Raw genomic sequence first — 17,764 nt, forward strand, 5'->3', positions numbered from 1 at the left:
CCGCGGAGGGCCAGAGGTACCTGGGCCAGCACCGTGGCCCTCATGCTGGCCTTGAGCGACCCCAGGGTTAGTTTGAAAGAGAGGAAGGGTGACTCTCGGGAGCTCATTGGGCCTGAGTGAGGGGAGAGCCCACTCCAAATTGCCACCTCTTAGGTGTGTGGGTTCTAGAAGGTCTCGAGGGCCCACCCACCAGGCTGTGACAAGGCAGGTAGTGGGTGGGCTTTGGGCTGGGACTCAGCATTCGTCATCCTTCACCCCAGAGGCCCCGCCTGTTCACTCAGAGTGAACAGAATTGGACATGGAGGCTCAGCAAGTTGTCCAAAGTCTCACAGGCAGCACGCTGACAGTACTGCGCCCTCTAAATCCTCATCCCTTCCTGCTCCCCCTTCCCAGCGCTCCTTGGCAAGGGTGGTGGGGCTCGCACACCCACGTTCCTTAGGATTGTGGCGAGTCTGTTGAGGTGTCGGGAAGGTCTAAGCTGTCTGAACAGGAAGGCCACCAAGTGAAGGCACTCGCTCATCAGGGGGAAAGACACCTGTGTCCTCCATGGTCATAAGCAGATTCTCTCAAGATGCCCAGTGTCTTCCAGCTCAGGTGCTGATAGGAGGACTCCCTGCCCACTGTGGGCCAAGGGGAACCATCAAGGGAATGCCTTAAATAAGCCCCAAGGGCAGAGTTGCTGGGTAGGTTGATCTGGGCAGCCCTGCGGGATCCACGGAGCGTCAGTAGGAATGCAGGGTGACTTAGTTCACTCGGGCCTTTTTCTCGTAAGATTTATTTCCAGAGAGTTTTTTCCTTCTTTCTTCTAATTCTTTTTTTTTTTTTTTTTAATGTAAAGCAATTTCTCACTCTGGCATGAAGGCTAAATATTTCATTTGAAAATTGGGAATTAGGCCATAAAGTGCCTACTAAAACTAACACCTGGGGCATTTCTTAAATTGATTTTTTTCTGGTTTTGGAAGGGAGGCTACCAATGTGGCAGATCACCACACGCGTCAGTGCACATGTGTCAGTACACACAGGCGTCAGTACACACATGCATACTCAGAGGTATTCTCTGGTGCACACGGACTCCTCATGTACAAACGTGAGAGAGAGAGAGAGAGAGTGTGTGTGTGTGTGTGTGTGTGTGAGAGAGAGAGAGAGAGAGAGAGAGAGATCTAGGAGTCCCAGTGGCATGTTGGGTAAATGTTGAACTGCTAACTAGCTTTTTGCTTCAAACTCACCAGCCGCTCTGTGGACTGCCTTGTCCCATAAGGGTTTGCAGGCTCAGAAATCCTACATAGAATAGCCATGAGTCGGAATCAACTCAATGGCAGTGGGTTCTGTGTGTGCATGTGTGTGTAACATATAAACGTGTGTATGTGCATATGTGCATGTGGATATATATGTATTTATGTAAAAGAATAAACAAACGTTCGGGGCAGAATTGACCCATTTACTTTGGAGTCTGAAATGGCACAGAAGCTAAGCATTGGCAAAGGTGGCTTATGTGTGACAGTGGAGACTACGGTGGGGATGAGCCCAGCATCAGTTTCGTCCGTCCAACTCTCAACTCCAGCTGTGCTGCGTCTAAGGCAGTACCTCTGTCTCATGCTGGCCTCCCCAGCCCAAGGCTACCTGCCTGGCACCTCCCAAGTGCCTCGCCTGGCTGGGGCACAACCACTCTGGCTACAACAGCCCCGCACAGAACCTTCAGTGCTGAAAATGAACCACGGTGTTGTTTGAACATAGCCCTCCTGGACCTCCCAATCCAGCCGACCACCGAAGTGCTGGGGTTTGGACTCAGCTCGACGGCGCCCGCTCAGCACCTGCCTTTCCGCTTCTATGATCAGTGTCGCCGCGGCAGCAGCGACCCCACAGTGCAGCGCTCCGTGTTCGCGTCGGTGGACAAGGTGCCAGGTAAGCCGCCGCAGCCCCCCCCCCCCGCTTCTCAGAACAGAGTCCCACAGAGTGCCCAACAAGCTGTACCCTGGAAAGAATGTTGGCTCTGTGCTTGGTCTTGGCCGGCTCTGGTTTGGTTTTCCAGGGATGAGTTGGGTATGTGGAAGAATTTCTCAGAATTAAGACTAAGAAGTTCCTTGGAAATTTCTTGGAAATACTTAAGTGATTAGTGAGGCAGTTGTGGGAGAGTAATTTCCTCTCTTGGTGAGATGACTGGAGAGATAGCATGCAGTGGCTCTTGCAAACTCCTAAGAAGTGAGACTTCGGACTTCGGAGGAAGCATGCTGCCCTGGGCAGCTCCCCCTTATCCCATCAGGGGCACCTCTTCCCCTTTCACCAAAGTCATCTCTAGCCCCTCTTCCCCTTCCCATAAAAGATAAACACGAATCGGAAGTTGGAGGTCAGCTTGACAGAGCAGAACCAACCACTTCTCCCACAGAGGAGGAGGTTCCCACCCTCCTGTGCTGCCTGAGGCTGCTCCCAGGGCTCCCCTGAGAACCCTCCTTCGAATTCTAAAACCACAGACAGCCGGCCAGCACCCGCCCCCTCACCCCCACGCTCAGGATTCCAGCCTAAAACTACTAGTAAGAACAAAATGCAGCCCAAAGAGTTGGCCCTCCATTGGGCTCCATGTTTCCCACCACTGATTTGCGGGCAGTCCCCAGACTGAATGCGTCCCACTCCTAAAGTAAGTGGGATCTATGCGTGACTGGGAACGCGCAGGTGCAGCTTGTCTCTGACGTCCGTTGATCTAAGTAAATGGAATAAACATTAAAGCAGCACTTCCAGTTATGCTAAGCCATCTTTCACGGGGTGACACAGTACTGATTAGCACATCTGCGGCGCCTCTCAGAGCAGCACCTGATGTTGCTGGGGGCCAGAGTGTCTCAAACGCTTGGTATATGGGCTCTTCAGATACTGGCGTGTAGCAGGGTCTGTAAGCCAGAAGTTCATAACCCAGGGTCTGCCTGGATTTTATTTTGAGTCCTTGGTTTTAAAATAGGTTTAGTCATTGATTTAAAATTGCTTAAAAAAAAAAAAAAAAAGAAAGATACATACTCCTGGCATATAATCCTTAGAAAACCAACCAAGAGCTCGGTAAAATGAAAAGGAGCAGGTTCTCGAAGCTCCTTCCGGAAATATGTTTGGATGCCCTCTCTGCTTTGGCTCCTCTGGTTCCGCTGCTGGATTACGGCCACCCACCCCACGTGAGGCCCCTGCCCTGCCTTCACTTCATGATCAGCTACATGAGGTCAACCGCTCCACCCATTAGCCATTACAAGAACAGGCAGGAAACTCTCTTAGGACCCCTTGCTCCAGGTGGGCGTGTGGGTCTGTGACAGTGGCCTTGGGGTCCATGCCCAGCAATGGACCTACCAGGCCAGAGGGGACATGCATTTTCATTTTCATTTGCTGCCCACCTGCTTCCTAGAACAAAGCTCCCAGGTGCTCCCACTGCCCTCCTGAGACCACCCTGGCCTTGGAGCCTTGGATGTGGTTGCCGCTCGCCCTAGTTCCGGCAGTGATAGAGCGGCTCTGTTTCTGTCGGCCCTCGGGACTGGGGTAGCTTTGTTAAACACCCGGCTCTCAGGAGGCTCACTGGAGAGGTGCTAAGTCGATGCTCCTGTCTAACAAGAGTCCGAGCTCTGGCTGGCCCTTGGGGCTGTTCTCCTGGAGTGCACAAGAACGGTTCGGGTCTGATTTCCACGCCCGGCCATTTTGGAACGAGGAAACATCCAGTGTCATGTCATTCTGTTTGCAGAATGCTTTCCTTTGACTTCTCCACCCTGAGCGCCGGCGCTGGGGTGTGGCCCGGGCTCCAGGCTTATGGAGCGGTGCTGCTGTTGGGACTGGGGAGTCGCAGGCAGGGTGGGGGGGACGGTTGTACTGCTCAGGACAGTGTCTCCTGGACCTTCTCAGGGCCTGAGGGTGGGGACGGCGGCACCCCAGTGTGCCTCCTCTCTGCCCTGGGGCTGAGGAGGTAACCTCAGGAGCATGCTGAGATCAGGGTGCTCTGTCTGGGTCGGAGTGGGGAGGGATCGCAGCTGGCCTCATCTGGCTGGCCTGCTGCTGCTCTCCACCTACAGCTCAGGGTCTGCCCCAAGGCCACTCGTGTACAAGCAAGCTTCACCCTCATTTCCTCTCTGCCCCCACTCGCAGGCCAAAGCGCACCCACCGCAGGATTCTCTGGCCTCGGTCAGCAGGAGGGATCTTCCTAGACCATAAATCAGACCGTGTCATACCCCTGCCCACAAGCCTCCAGTAGCTTCCCGCTGCATTAGGACAGAATCCAAATCTCTCGCCCTGACCACCAGGCGCCATGTGATGGGTCCCAACTGACTGCTGCCTCACAGGGACAGCCACTGCACCCCAGCTCCACTAGCTGCCACCCCCCCTCCAGTCAGCACTTCTCAGACTCGCCTCAGGATCCCTGGACACAGTTCAGAGCGACCGACCGAGGGCCCCACGGAAGTCTAGCTTATGTGGATTATGCTCGAGTATCCACGGCATTGAATGTTAAACCAGAGGACACATGTTACATCAATACCGTAGTGGTAGGAAAAACCCATCTGCTCTCCGGACCACGTGCACATCAATGGCTTTGCATTCGTTTCGCATAGCCCTGCAGTGGTAGAAGACTAATGGGTGGGTGCTGTGGCTCCACATGCAGTCAGGGGAGGCCCACAATGACTTGGATCCCCATGGGGTTCCCCAGGCCACACTTTGGGAACCACTACTCTCCATCCCCACCCCTTTGTGCCAGGAGACTTTCTGTTAAGCAGTCATCCCGAGTTCCAGGCATGGCTGCCTCATAGTAATTGCCACCGCCACTGCCTCCTCAGAGAGGCCTGTCCCCACCACCCACCTAGCCAAGGTGACCGACCACCTCCCCTCCATCACATTAGCCCGGCTTTTCCACCCTCTGTGGTGCCTGCTCTGGCAGACGTGTGTGTGCGCGCGCACCTGACTGTGAGCCTCACCTCCATGGGGACTAGCCGGGGCCCAGCACCGTGTCCGCCACATTAGCAAACCTCTGGAACTGGAGCATGAGCCCCCACACTTCTCCTGCCAGCCCACGAACAGAGTCTCCCACTTGCTGCCCACTCCTCGTCCGGGCCTCTGGAGATGAGGAGGGAGGCCTCGCTGGGCCCGGCATGTTGGCAGGGCCCAGCAGCCCCTGAGGGCCTAGGCAGCATTCCCCTGTGGGGTTGCTGTGGCGCAGTGAGCGAGGTGTGTGTCAGGGTGGCAGACGCACTGGCAAGGGATAGGGGTTTGTGGCGCCCAGACTGCATTTGTCCCTGCCCCTTTCTCAAAGGGAACTGGGTGCCCAGAAAGCTGGCCCCTGAGGCCTGGCCACATTTGCTTCAGAGCTGCAGGGACACCCCTTCCTATCTTCTGGAAGGGCGGGCAGTGCCCCTGTCCTTTGCCGTGGGCCCACCGTGGCAGAACACCAGGCAGCATGGGACCCTGACTCTTCCCGAGCATAATTCTACAAGAGGAAAGTAGCTCCTGGCTCTGTGCCCCCCCCCAGGGGAGGGGGGGGGCTGTAGGAGGAGGTTATTCTGTTAGGACAAATCCTTGGATTTTTATCTGTGGGCCCGGGGAGTTGTCACAGAGCAGTCCAGCTCCCCGCTAGAAGCTGTAAACAAAGATATTTGATGAAAATACACCTCTCATTTCCTTTGAGGAGACATTAAAGGAGAATATAAATCAGGCCTAATAGGTGACTAGCCACTCTGGTGTGTTTTTTTCTTCTTCCATTTGCCGTAGACAGAAATCACAAATTCTCTGTATTGGCCAGTTTATTGGTGCCCTCCCTACTCTGGGCTCGCTTGGCTTGTGGGTGGGCCTGGCCAGGGAGGGAGGGGTCCGTGGTGAGCTAGAGGGCGATGAGCAAGCGCAGTGGCCGGTCTGGAATCTGACTTGAGCTCTTGGTGGCTTTGACCTGCAGCTCTCACGTTTGTGGTTCCTACCAGAGATAAGTTTCGTCCCCCTGATGCACAGTGACAGCTAGTTTCCAGAATCTATCCCAGGGCAAGGTGGTGGTGTCCAGGCTAGCCCCTGAGGGCATTCTTACCATAAATACGGAGTCAGCAGCACACACCCCCGCAAGGCCCTGCTCTCAGACTCTTACCCAAACAGAGGGTTGGCTGCAGGTGTGAACAGGGCACCTGGATTGGTTGCCACTCTTGCCCCCCTCGCTAATAGGGGATTAGTGAGGGGGCAAAAAGAAAAGAAGCCACCCCTTCCCTCCTTGCCTATCTCAGTGGCCCCACCAGCCTGTCAGCTCTCTAGTCCTCATAATCCCTTCTAGCACCTTCCAGGCACAAGCTCCTTGGCCTGGCTGTTCTCCCTAATCCACACCAACCTCCGCTCCTTTCTGACTTCCCTTCAGATGTCATGTCGGCTCTCTGTTTTTCCCACACAGGCAGGACCCTCGTTATCCACCACCCCACCCCACCCTACACCCCCACTCCCACCCCCATAACAGCCCTTCGCACAGCTGAAATGCGCCCTTTATTGTTTGCGCCACTGTCCTCCAAAGCAGCAGGCTCTTGGAAGGGGGCACTTCTTTGCCTTGTCTTCAACAGCCCGGTGCTGAGTCAGCAGGGGGCTTGGCGGTGGGAGGCTTACTGGCCTCCTTCTTGCAGACTGCCTGCCCCTTAGGTCAGGTCAAGGTGCTCCCACAGGGCCTCGTCCTGGTCTGGGAAGGCAGAGGCCAACTCAGTTCCATCAGTGCTGAGCTGCTTTCCAAGCTTCAGGCCAGCATTTCTGTCCCCTGAGGACTGGGAGTACTATTTCCTGCAGGTGTTATGTGTACCAAAGGCAAGCAAACTGGCTGTGTCAGTCGCCTGACCCAGAACGCTGAATAGTTCCATGGAAAGACAATGCAGTGCTAGCACCAGCTCTTGACAGCTGAGTAACTGAGGAAAAATGTGAAGATTATAGCATGCTCTGAGCCAGCCGAGCTCACTGACCGCCTGCACCGATGCCTAAGACAGGGCCCCAGGAAAAAAATCAATGCTGGATTCACAGACATGGGTTTTGACCACTCGGCCACCCCCGGGGCGGAGCGGGGGAGGGGGGGGGATGATTGCAGTAGGTGCTAATGTCATCTGGTGAGGGTATGTCCCAGAAGCCACTTGGAAAACCTGATATTTGACAAAACCCCAGGCAGCCCTCTCCCCCTAGCTCCCTAGGACAAAACAAAACAAAACCCCCAAAACCTCTGTAGTCACACAGGAAGGAGAGTTGTATGCAGGCCATGTTAACCCCTTCCCGCCTGAGCTCCCCAGCCAGAGACAGGACAAGGAGCCAGTGAGATCCACAACCTGGATTCTGGTCCCACGGCCTATTTGTTGTCCAAGCCAAATGTCGTAAGCTGCTGAGCCCTTTAGATGCACTCTTTCCACTGGGTTTCTCAACAACCCGCGGAAGAGACTTTGCCGTTTTCCCCTTCTGCCTGTGAAGAAACAGGGTTGAGGGGAGTCAACAGGTCCAAGGTCACCTTGAGCCCCAGTGAGGCTTGGGGTCAGCCCCTGAGCCTTCCACCAGGCCGAGTCAGCCACTCATCTGGTTTTAGAAATATGGGCCTAGGGCAGAGCTTCCCAGGGTCCCCCTGATAACTGGGCAAAGCTGCTCCAGAAAAGCCAGATTGTTTGTGGAAGTCCAGGTGACAGACAGTCTGACTCTCAGAAATGTCGCGCCCTCTCGACAACTCTGAAAGCTGGGGTCACTTGCCCTACTCCGCAGAGAGGACACTGGAGGGGCTGGCGAAGGGCCCAGAACTCACAGGAGGGAAACTGAGGCCAGCATTCCCTCTCCCCACCTCTGAGTCCTGACAGCCTCACTGAGCTGCTTCATGTGACATCTCTCAGCCACCTGCCTTTGAGGGTCAGAGGTCAGCAGGATGGTTCCCAGCTCCCCTCTCTGTTACCTAAGCCCCCTCCCCTCCACGTTGCTCCCAAACGAGACTGGCCATGCAGGGCCATGTGTGTTCCAAGCTGTCAGGAACAACAGACCCAGAAATGAGACTTCAAGCCTGCCTGAGTCAGACAGCAGGATGCGGGCTCCTTTCAGAGCTGTTTGTCCACCAGAATGGAAGGAAAACCTGGAGCAACACTGAGCTCATCCAAAAGACCAGGCTACTGCTCCGAGAGACTGGCGGAGACCCTCGGACTGTGGCCTCCAGGGACGGAACAGAACTCTCTTCCGATGCTCAATTTGCAGCCGAACACTGGGAACACGGGCCTGTAAGCAGACATTAGGAAGGCACACACAATTTACAACAAAAGGTTTTTTTGTTTGTTTTTTTAATTAAAAAAGCTCTCTGTCCAAGAGATGAGTCTGGGGTCTTTGGCAGCTGCGTCCCATTCAGAAGTCAGCCCTGAGCTGAGCCCCAGGGGCTGCCTTTTGGGGTTCCCCAAGCAGCTGCGAGGAAAGTGAACCTCATACACAACTCAGGGCGGTCCCATCCCTGGACCAAGGCCCACGGGGTTTTCTCACTGGGAACATGCCTTGAAAAGAGGTTTCCATGGTGACGCAAGAGCACTCGTCTCAGGAGTCATCTTCTGGCGAAACATGGGATGGGCCACCCATTGAGCCCCGGGCGAGCTTCTCTGGAAGGGTTAGTGACAGGGAAGAGAGAGGGTTCCAAAGAACTAAGAGCTACTTCACTTTTCAGGGCATGACCCTACTCAGAGTACTGAAGTGACCACTGGCCTCCAAGAACACTCCCCTGGCCCCTTTGTGAAAGGAGCCAGCAGAGCCCTGCACACGGCTGTGAGAAGATACCAACACCCAGGTTCAAGCCACCATTGGGCCTGGACAACTCCTTGGAAGGTTCTGGTATCGTGGGTGGTACAGAATGGAGAGGCTTGAAGAAGCAGCTCCTGCTGTCTCCTGCCTCCTGACTGCTTAGTGCAAGTCACGCACATTTATCGTAAAACTACTGGAAAGGATAGATAAGCACCAGAGAGGCAGACTTCACTGCACCCCCGCCACCCTGAGGTACTCGTGAAGCGGCATCTTTCCCAAGGCTGCAATTGCTGCCCTAGTGTGGGCTTTATCTTGCCAGCAGGGAGTCTGTCCAGGTGCAGGTCAGCACAGTGATGCATTTGAGTGCACACCCTAGAGCCAGGCATCTGGGTCCAGGTCCCGGCCTCACCTTGTAGGGTAGGGCCTTGTGCCAGTTACGTTGACTCTCTGGGCTCAGTTCATTCTTCCAAAGAAACGGATGATGATGCCACCTGCCTTGTTGGGCTGCTATATTTGTTGTTACCTGCTGAGTCAGTGGTGCCATCTTCATGCTACATGATGCGTCTGCATCCACTGTGGTGACTTTCAGATCAATCTCTCTCACCGAGGGCTTCCCTTGTTGTCGTGGGCCCTCGACCAAATATGTTTTCTTTTCCTGATGATTAGTCTCTCCTGTTGACATGTGAAAACTGGGCACACCATCATCTTGCCCTCCTCAGTTCCGAGGCACACCGATGCCACGTTCTTCACCAGACAGTGCAGCTCCATGGCTTATTTGTTCAGTGTGCGGATGGAATGCGTACAGCCAAAGGCTACAACCCTGACACACCCCATTCCTGATGTTTGAACTAAGCCGGATTCCCTCGTTCTGTTTGAATGACTACAGGTTCTGAAGGATGACAGGTAAATGCTAATGCTCCCATACTTCCTAACCTTATCCATTTGTGAGTGTGAAGTGAGTTTATTTATGTGGAATGCTCAGCAGTGCCTAAAACATATAAAAATGCCACACAGGTTCACTTCTCTCGGTATTATTTTTGTACCTTTTAGGAGCAGACCCTTAAGACCTTAGAACAGTGGTTCTCAACCTTCCTAATGCCACGACCCTTTCATACAGTTCTGCATGCTGTCGTGACCCCAACCATGAAATTATTTCTGTTGCTACTTCATAACTAATTTTACTACTGTTATGAATCGGGTGACCCCTGTGAAAGAGCTGTTCAACCCCTAACGGGGTCGCAACCCACAGTTTGAGAACCGCTGTCTTAGATAATGGATTGCCTTTCCATACATTAAATCCATTTACACCAAAAGAAGAAGAAGAAGAATCCAATAGTCCTTCCACCATAAATGCTAATGATAGACGCAGTTGTGTAGGCCTGCTTTTTTACAGAAACGCTTTCATGAGATGTTGATATGTTTCTGGTGTGGTAGAGCAGGTAAACTGCTCCCTCTTCAGGTGGTGGGATTTATCCAAACTGTCCTCGTACCCCTGCCGCCCCGCGGGCCCCCCACCCCACCCCCTGTCCCCTTCAGCTCATAGAGCCACAGCCAGAGCCCTGAAGAAATGAGATCTATGTCCCATGGACCCCAGCCCAGCACACATCCCTTGACCCATGATAGTGATTGCTGCCACCCGCCTGAGCCAGACCACTCCTGCAAACCTTAGAACAGCCCTAGCTGCAAGTGAGCAACTCCCTCTTTTCTCAGTTCACAGATCATTCCAAAGCACGAGCATCTTCAGCTAGGCTTTCTACTAAAGCATGTATGTGGGCATGTACAGAGAGGTTTATATAACTCCCACAGTTGTAGAGGTGGAACAATGTCAAGTCTGTGAGTCAGATGTCAGGCTGGAGACTTCTCCTGATTCTCATAGCTCCAGGGGCTAATGAACCCAAGATCAACTGGTCAGAGAGCAGGTTCTGGCTGCAGAAGTGAATGAATCCAAGGTCGACAGATGAGAGGACAAGTTACTGACAACTCCTAGGATCAGCAGGCAATATGGCGGGTTCCTGGCTCAAGTCCAAAGAGCCAAAGACCAGCCAGATGACGAGCCAGATACAGGATTCAAACCATGAGCAAGCTTTTCCATATTGGAAGCAGGTCACACCCTGAGAAAATCTCATCATGGGGGGTTATGCTTTAACTGCCAAACCACAGAGAATCCTGCCAAGTGGACACAAAACCTTACCTGTCACAACCAAGAAACCTGGGAAGACTTAAAACAACATGTGAGGGAGGACGCTGGGCCTCAGACAGCAGGATAGATTGGTTGGAACCAGGAAAATCCAGCAGAGAAGAGACCAGAGGGCAAGGCAGATGGATTCACAGCACCAACACAGACACATTGGTCTCTCATTGCACCCTCACCCCCTGGGCATTAGGGCACTCAGTGCCCATCTAGTAGATAAGGAGTGAAGGCACTGTCCCCTTGTGACTGACCACAGGACTGGGAGAGCAGTAGGGCCAAGATGCTGACCTAACGGGAGGCTTTCCGGGTGGACACACCACACCCTCCATAAAAGCCCTCTCTATAGAGGTCACCCCTTCCTTGGCTTAATACATCTCCCGCTATGCTTTTTCTAGGACACTTACATACTGGACCAAAGCCTCTGTCCCCTTGTTAACATTTTAACCTAACCAGTCGCTATTTTCACTCCACAATCTGTCTTGGATATTTTTTCATGTGAGTTCATAAATGCATCCTCATGGACTTTGTCTGGGCAAACCCCTGTTGGCTTGGCTATGTGCTGCTGACAGATGTTTAAGGTTTGGCCAATTTTCTTCAAGCACCAAACACCTTCAGCCCCTTACACAAGGCTTACAGCAGGGCAAGGAACCATGATGTAAGTTCCAAAAAGATTTGGTGGCCTGGGAAGTATATGGGAGGGGCCATCGGGCAGCCACAGGGCTAGGCAAGATGTCAAGGAGCCTCAGTTTCCCTCTGTGGGTGTTCTCTGCATCTAGCTACCCAGGGCGTTCTGAGGATCCCAACTTCCAACTCAGCAAAGTCCTTGTAACTTTCTGATAGAAAGTTACTAGAAAGATCTCCGGGAGCTGGTGGGGGCCCTGGGCACTGTCCACCTGAGACCTGACTCATCACCCCAGCAATGACAGAGCCATCTCTAGCTTGCAACCAACTGCCCACGATTCTGGGACCACGACCCTTCTGCCATCATTGTGCCATCCCACCCCACACCCTGCAGCACACGCCCAGTGTCGGTTTTGGTGGCATTGCAAACCCTCAGTCCTGGAAGTCAGTGTTCTCTGAGTCTGAAGGGGACTAGCCGTTGTGTGGCTTGTTTCATGCTTTAAAGGAGCCCTGGTGGCACAGGGGAAAATACCACCACTGTCTGCTTCCATGAAGGGTACAACCTAGGGAAACCAATGGGGCAGTTCTGCTCCGTCCTGTAGGGTTGCTGCGAGTCAGAACCGACTTGATGGCAGTGGGTCTGGGTTAGAAGGCCAATTTACTTAAGCCCCAGTCATCACAAAAACATGTTCTGGAGTACTCAACTGGAAATGACCCTCCAAGGACTCCGCACAAGGCTCCAGATCCCCAGACCCAAACCTGTTACCTTCAGGTCAGTGCCAGCATATGGCGACCCCGCAGGGTGACATAGACTGGCGCTCCAAAAGGGTCCATGGCTGTCATGTTCACAAGGTAGATCACCAGGCCTTTCTTGGCAGCATCACTGCACTGTGTGGGTCTGAACCCCCAACCAGTTGAGAGCAAACTGCTTGCACTCACACACACACCCCCATCGGGGTCTCTGTAAGTCGTAATCAAGTCTTCGGCAAGGGGTTTTGTTTTTTATGTCTCTAGTCCTGTGTATTGACGGGTAACTGTGCCAGAGCTAGGTCACGGCTCCGTGTAAGATAAGGATATAAATTCGGGGAAGCAGTGTGATTCAGATCCCATTATTGCAGCACAGCCCCTCGCTCCAGGTCACCCAGCTGGTGACCAAGTGCCCGACAGGCCTGGCTTCCTCACAGATCTGTGCCTGCTTCCTGCACACAGGGCTGCCTCCTGCCCCTCTCCTCCCCTCTCCTGAAGGCTCCATGGAACTTCGGGTGCAGGGGGCGGGGGTCACCCTTTGTTGTGGTTTCCCAAGCCCTGCTGCCTTAGAGGGCCAACAGCTGGTTTTCAGAAGTCTCCACTTCTGTGGGGGCTTGCTTTCTATGACCAAGCCCATCCTTGTCAATGGCTGGGGCCAAAAGGGCAGCGGGCAGGCAGGCAGAGTCTGTGGTGATGTGGGAAGTCCTCCCCAGCAGTCGCCACCCCAGCCCTTGGTAGCTGGAGCAGGCCTGGAGAGAGTGGGCATTAAAAAGTCTAGAGCAGTGTGGAAAGGCATTTCTTGCCACATTTCCAGGCTGAGGCCAGAGGGCAATCAATGTCTGCCTGTTAGGAGCAGAGTCCTGGAGGCTTACCGCCTGCATACCATCCCTTCTCCCTGACCTCTTCATGCTAGCCCCCAGCCCACCCTAGAGCACCTGCCCTCCTCCCTGAGGCCATGGAGGGCCATTCATGCACCCGACATAAGACGCCCACAGGCAGCTGAGAGACTGCCACAGCTTCAAAGCTCCGTCACTTGATCGTGCTCTCTGCCTGCTTGTGCTTCCAATCGACAGTTGGCCACTGAGCTGGGTGATGGCGAGGGCTTCTTCCAAGCCCTGAGCCTCCATTTCCTCTTCTCTAACGGGCTACACTGGGCCCGGCCCGAGCAGCTGCCCTTGGTCTCGCTCAGTGGTGCAGCTCGCCCCGCTCCTCTCAGTTCTCCCAGTCGGTGCTCCGGACTCTGCCACCTGTCCTATTGGCCATCCACAGATGGCACCTGCTTAGACCCTGCCTGTATGTGTCTTCATGCCCTCCTTCGTTCAGTAGTGGCCCTGGGCCGCCCTCCAGGGTGTCAGCGCATGCCTGGCTGATGGCCAGAGCCAACAAGGCCTGCGGGACCTGCCCCTGAGGCAGCAGGCTTCAGTTCATCCAGGGGCACCTGCTTCAGGGGACCAGGGGAGGCTGACAGGAGGAGGAGATGACGCAGTGTTCCAGGCAGGGAACAGCAGGTGCAGAGCTCCCGAGTCAGGAGTGGGGGTGAGGCGGGGTGGACTTCCAGCTCCATCAAGGCACACACAGGATTCATTGCCTCCTCTGCAGAGTCCAGGGTGGGGGAGAGGTGGCAGATGCTCACTCGGGGCTCGGGTACTGAGGGAGCCCCAGGACGGCTCAGCTGGGCAGCAGCACAATGCCCCCAGCCCATGCCTCCACTGGGCTGGTTTCCCTGGACCTCCAGCCATCTCCGACGGCTGTGCCTGTCAGAAGGCCATGGGCTGTCAGGGAGTGGGAGGAACTGGGAGGCCCCCTTGCTTTTGGCCTTGGTCCAAAGAATGAACTCGGCCTGCGACTGCTGTCAGAAGCACATGCTTGCAGCCACCTCCTCATTCCAACTACGGGAAGGTCACTCAAGTCCACACGCTGCCCAGCCTGTGGCCCGGGCTGAGGTGTCTCTGTCCGCCTGTTCTGAGGACTGTGAGGCCAGGTCAGACTGTGACCCATAACGCCCCCCACCCCACCCCACCCCCGACTTCAAGTCCCTCCACCCTCGACTTCCCTCTACCGTACACCCTTGGTTCTCTGGTGCTGCTCCTGCAGAAGTGCCCCAGGGGGCAGCGCTAACCAACACGTCTGCTGTCAAGGCATTGTTAGTTGTTAGGAGCTGTTGGGTCGGTTCTGACTCACGGCAACCCGTGGACAACAGAACAGCACTGCCCAGCCCTGCACCGTCCTCACCACTGCGGCTTGAGCCCACTGTTGGAGCCAGTGTGCCAGTCTAGCTCTGACGGTCTTCCTCTTTTTCACTGTCCTACTTTACCGACCACACAAGATGTCCTTCTCCTGGGACTGGTCTCTCCTGACAGCGTGGCCGAAGTACTCTCAGGAAGCTAGAAGTCCCAGCTTGAAGCCCCGGCTCCAGGGCAGGCTTCCTCCCCCTGTCGGCTCTGGAGACATGTCCTTGTCTCTTCCTCCTGCTCCTGGGTGGTCGCTCGGCCCCCAGCTCGGCACTGCTGCTTTGTTCTCCTCTCGTCTGTCTCCGACAAGACTGGCTCAAGATGCACCCTACCCGACTCCTGCCTCATTCCCCTAACGGGCACCCGTGCCCAGACCGGGTTCCAACCTCGGGCCTAGAGGCCAAAATTTACAATACAGATTGGAGGGAGGTGGATAATTCAAATTATAACAACCAGGTTATAGGCTCAGTTGACACATCAAAGCTCAAAATTCACTGCCATCCAGTCAGTTCCGACTCAGAGCAAGTCTCTAGGGCTGAGTAGAACAGAACTGCCTCGACTGTAAACCTTGACGGACGTAGAAGCCTCGTCTTTCTCCTGCAGAGGAGCTGGTGGTTTTGAACCACTGACTTTTCAGTTAGAAGCCCACTGCACCACCAGGGCCCCTTTGAATGGACATAGCTATGGGCAGGTGGGTTTGCAAGTCCTTGTTATGTGTTGTAATCATAACCAGTTGCAGGAAAGTGCCCTGAAATTAACTGTCCTGGTTGCACACCCTCTGGCTGTGCTGCAGACCAGGACTCGTCAGACCCTGCGTGGAGGCCACAGGGCTGGCTTGTGGTGGTGGTTGGTGCCAGCCAGCAAGCCCACGCCCAGCAGGACGAAACACTGCCCCGCCCCTCCGTCCTCACAATCGCTCGTTTGAGCCCATTGATGCGCCCGTGTCCGTCCATTGAGGGTCTTCCTCTTTTTCACTGACCCTCCACCAAGCATGGGTCCTTCTCTAGGTGTCCTGCCTCTGAGAACATAAAGCAGTTGTGTGCTTTTTGGGTTTTTTGGTTTTTTTTAATCATTTTATTGGGGGCTCATCCAACTCTTATCACAATCCATACATACGTTGTGTCAAGCACATTTGTACATTTGTGGTCATCATCATTTTCAAAACATTTTCTTTCACTTAAGCCCTTGTATCAGCTCCTCATGTTCCCTCTCTATCCCCCACCTATTCCCCACCCTCCGTCACAAACCTTTGGTAATTTATAAATTATTATTATTTTTTCAAGTCTTACGCTGACCCATGTTCCCCTTCACCCAATTTTCTGTTGTCCCTCCCTCAGGGAGGGGGTTATATGTAGATCATTGTGGTTGGTTCCCCATTTCTCCCCCACCTTCCCCTTACTCTCCTGGTATCGCTACTCTCCGTATTGGTCCTGAGGGGTTTATCTGTCCTGGATTCGCTGTATTTCCAGCTCTTTTTAAAAAAAATCATTTTATTGGGGACTCATGCAACTCTTATCACCATCCATACCTTACATCAATTGTATAAAGCACATTTGTACATTCATTAACCTCATCATTCTCAAAATATTTCCTCTCCATGTAAACCCCTGGCATCAGCCCATTTTTCCCCCTCCCTCCCCGTTCCCCCCTCCCTTATGAACCCTTGATAATTTATAAATTATTGTTTTGTCGTATCTTATACTGTCCAATGTCTCCCTTCACCCACTTTTCTGTTGTCCGTCCCCAGGGAGGAGGTTATATATAGATCCTTGTAATCGGTTCCCCCTCTCTACCCCACCCTCCTGGTATTGCCACTCTCACCACTGGTCCTGAAGGGATCATCCGTCCTGGGTTCCCTGTGTTTTCCGTTCCTATCTGTACCAGTGTACATCCTCTGGTCTAGCCAGATTTGTAAGGTAGAATTAGGATCGTGGTATTTGGGGAGGAGGAAGCATTTAAGAACTAGAGGAAAGTTGTATGTTTCATTGCTGCTACACTGCACCCTGACTAGCTCTTCTCCTCCCCACGACCCTTCTGTTAGGGGATGTCCAGTTGCCTACAGATGGGCTTTGGGTCCCCACTCCACACTCCCCCTCATTCACAATGTTATGATTTTTTGTTCTTTGATGACTGATACCTGATCCCTTTGACACCTTGTGATCACACAGGCTGGTGTGCCTCTTCCATGTGGGCTTTGTTCCTTCTGAGCTAGATGGCCACTTATTTACCTTTAAGCCTTTAAGACTCCAGATGGTATATCTTTTGATAGCCAGGCTCTATCAGCTTTCTTCACTACATTTGCTTATGCACCCGCTTTGTTTTCAGTGATTGTGTCGGGCAGGTGAGCATCATAGAATGCCAGTTTAATAGAACAAAGTATTCTTGTATTGAGGGAGTACTTGAGTGGATGTCCAATGTCCATCTGCTACCTTAATACTAAACCTATAAATATATGCGCATAGATCTATTTACCCATCATCATATATAAATTTATTTACATATGTGCATGCCTTTATTTAGACCTCTATAAATGCCCTTTGCCTCCTAGCTCTTTCCTTATTTCCTTTTACTTTCCTCTTGTTCCACTATCATGTTCAGCCTTCATTTAGGTTACAGTAATTCCTGTCAGTTACATTACCCTTGATCACGTCCTACCAGGCCTCCTTCACCCTCCTTACCACTGATTTGGATCACTTGTTCTTCCCTTGTTCCTGGGTTTGTTAACACCACTTCCTTTCCCCCCACCTCCCCCCTCTTATGTCCCCCCGGAACTGTCAGTCCCGTTGTTTACTCCTCTTGATTGTTAATCCCGCCTATTTTATTTAGACAGACCTGCGGAGATAATAACATGTGCAAAAATAAGACAGAACAAAACCAAGCAACAAAAGAAAACAAAAAAACAACAATAACAAAAAGTCAATGACAAAACAAACAAAAATACACAACACAGCAACAAACAAAATAGAAAAGCTTGTAGTTAGTTCAAGGACTGTTTGTTGGCATTTAGGAGTGTTTTCTGGTTGAGTCTGATGGGGTACCAAGCCCTGGCCCCAAAGTCTATTTTTGGTATTTCCTGGGGACTTTGTTGCTTTGTTCCCCTTACTGTTCTCTTGAACACCCTTAGTGTTTTGCCTTGGTGTGGTGGGTTCAGATCGGGCGCAGTTCCCGCACTGTGTCTCCAGTGTTGTCCACTGTAGGGCTATGGGTCAGTGAGGGATGTCGTGTCTCATAGTGGGACCGGCCATGTGGTCTTCTCTGTGGATTGGCTGCT

General features: G+C 53.2%; 1 protein-coding gene across 8 annotated transcripts in view; it reads left to right on the forward strand.

Annotated features, from left to right (window-relative positions):
* CLEC16A (C-type lectin domain containing 16A) overlaps nt 1-17,764 on the forward strand; it is a 197,043-nt gene that overhangs the window by 153,853 nt on the left and 25,426 nt on the right. For all 8 annotated transcript variants that reach the window (XM_045285553.1, XM_045285560.1, XM_045285563.1 and 5 more), the window contains one exon: nt 1,735-1,902. In XM_045285553.1, the coding sequence (XP_045141488.1) occupies nt 1,735-1,902 (168 nt within the window). The remainder of the gene's footprint in view (nt 1-1,734; nt 1,903-17,764) is intronic.

This window comes from Echinops telfairi, unplaced genomic scaffold, assembly GCF_000313985.2.
Source record: "Echinops telfairi isolate 266 unplaced genomic scaffold, ASM31398v2 ScPeMD7_5;HRSCAF=22, whole genome shotgun sequence".
Lineage (NCBI taxonomy): Eukaryota > Metazoa > Chordata > Mammalia > Afrosoricida > Tenrecidae > Echinops > Echinops telfairi.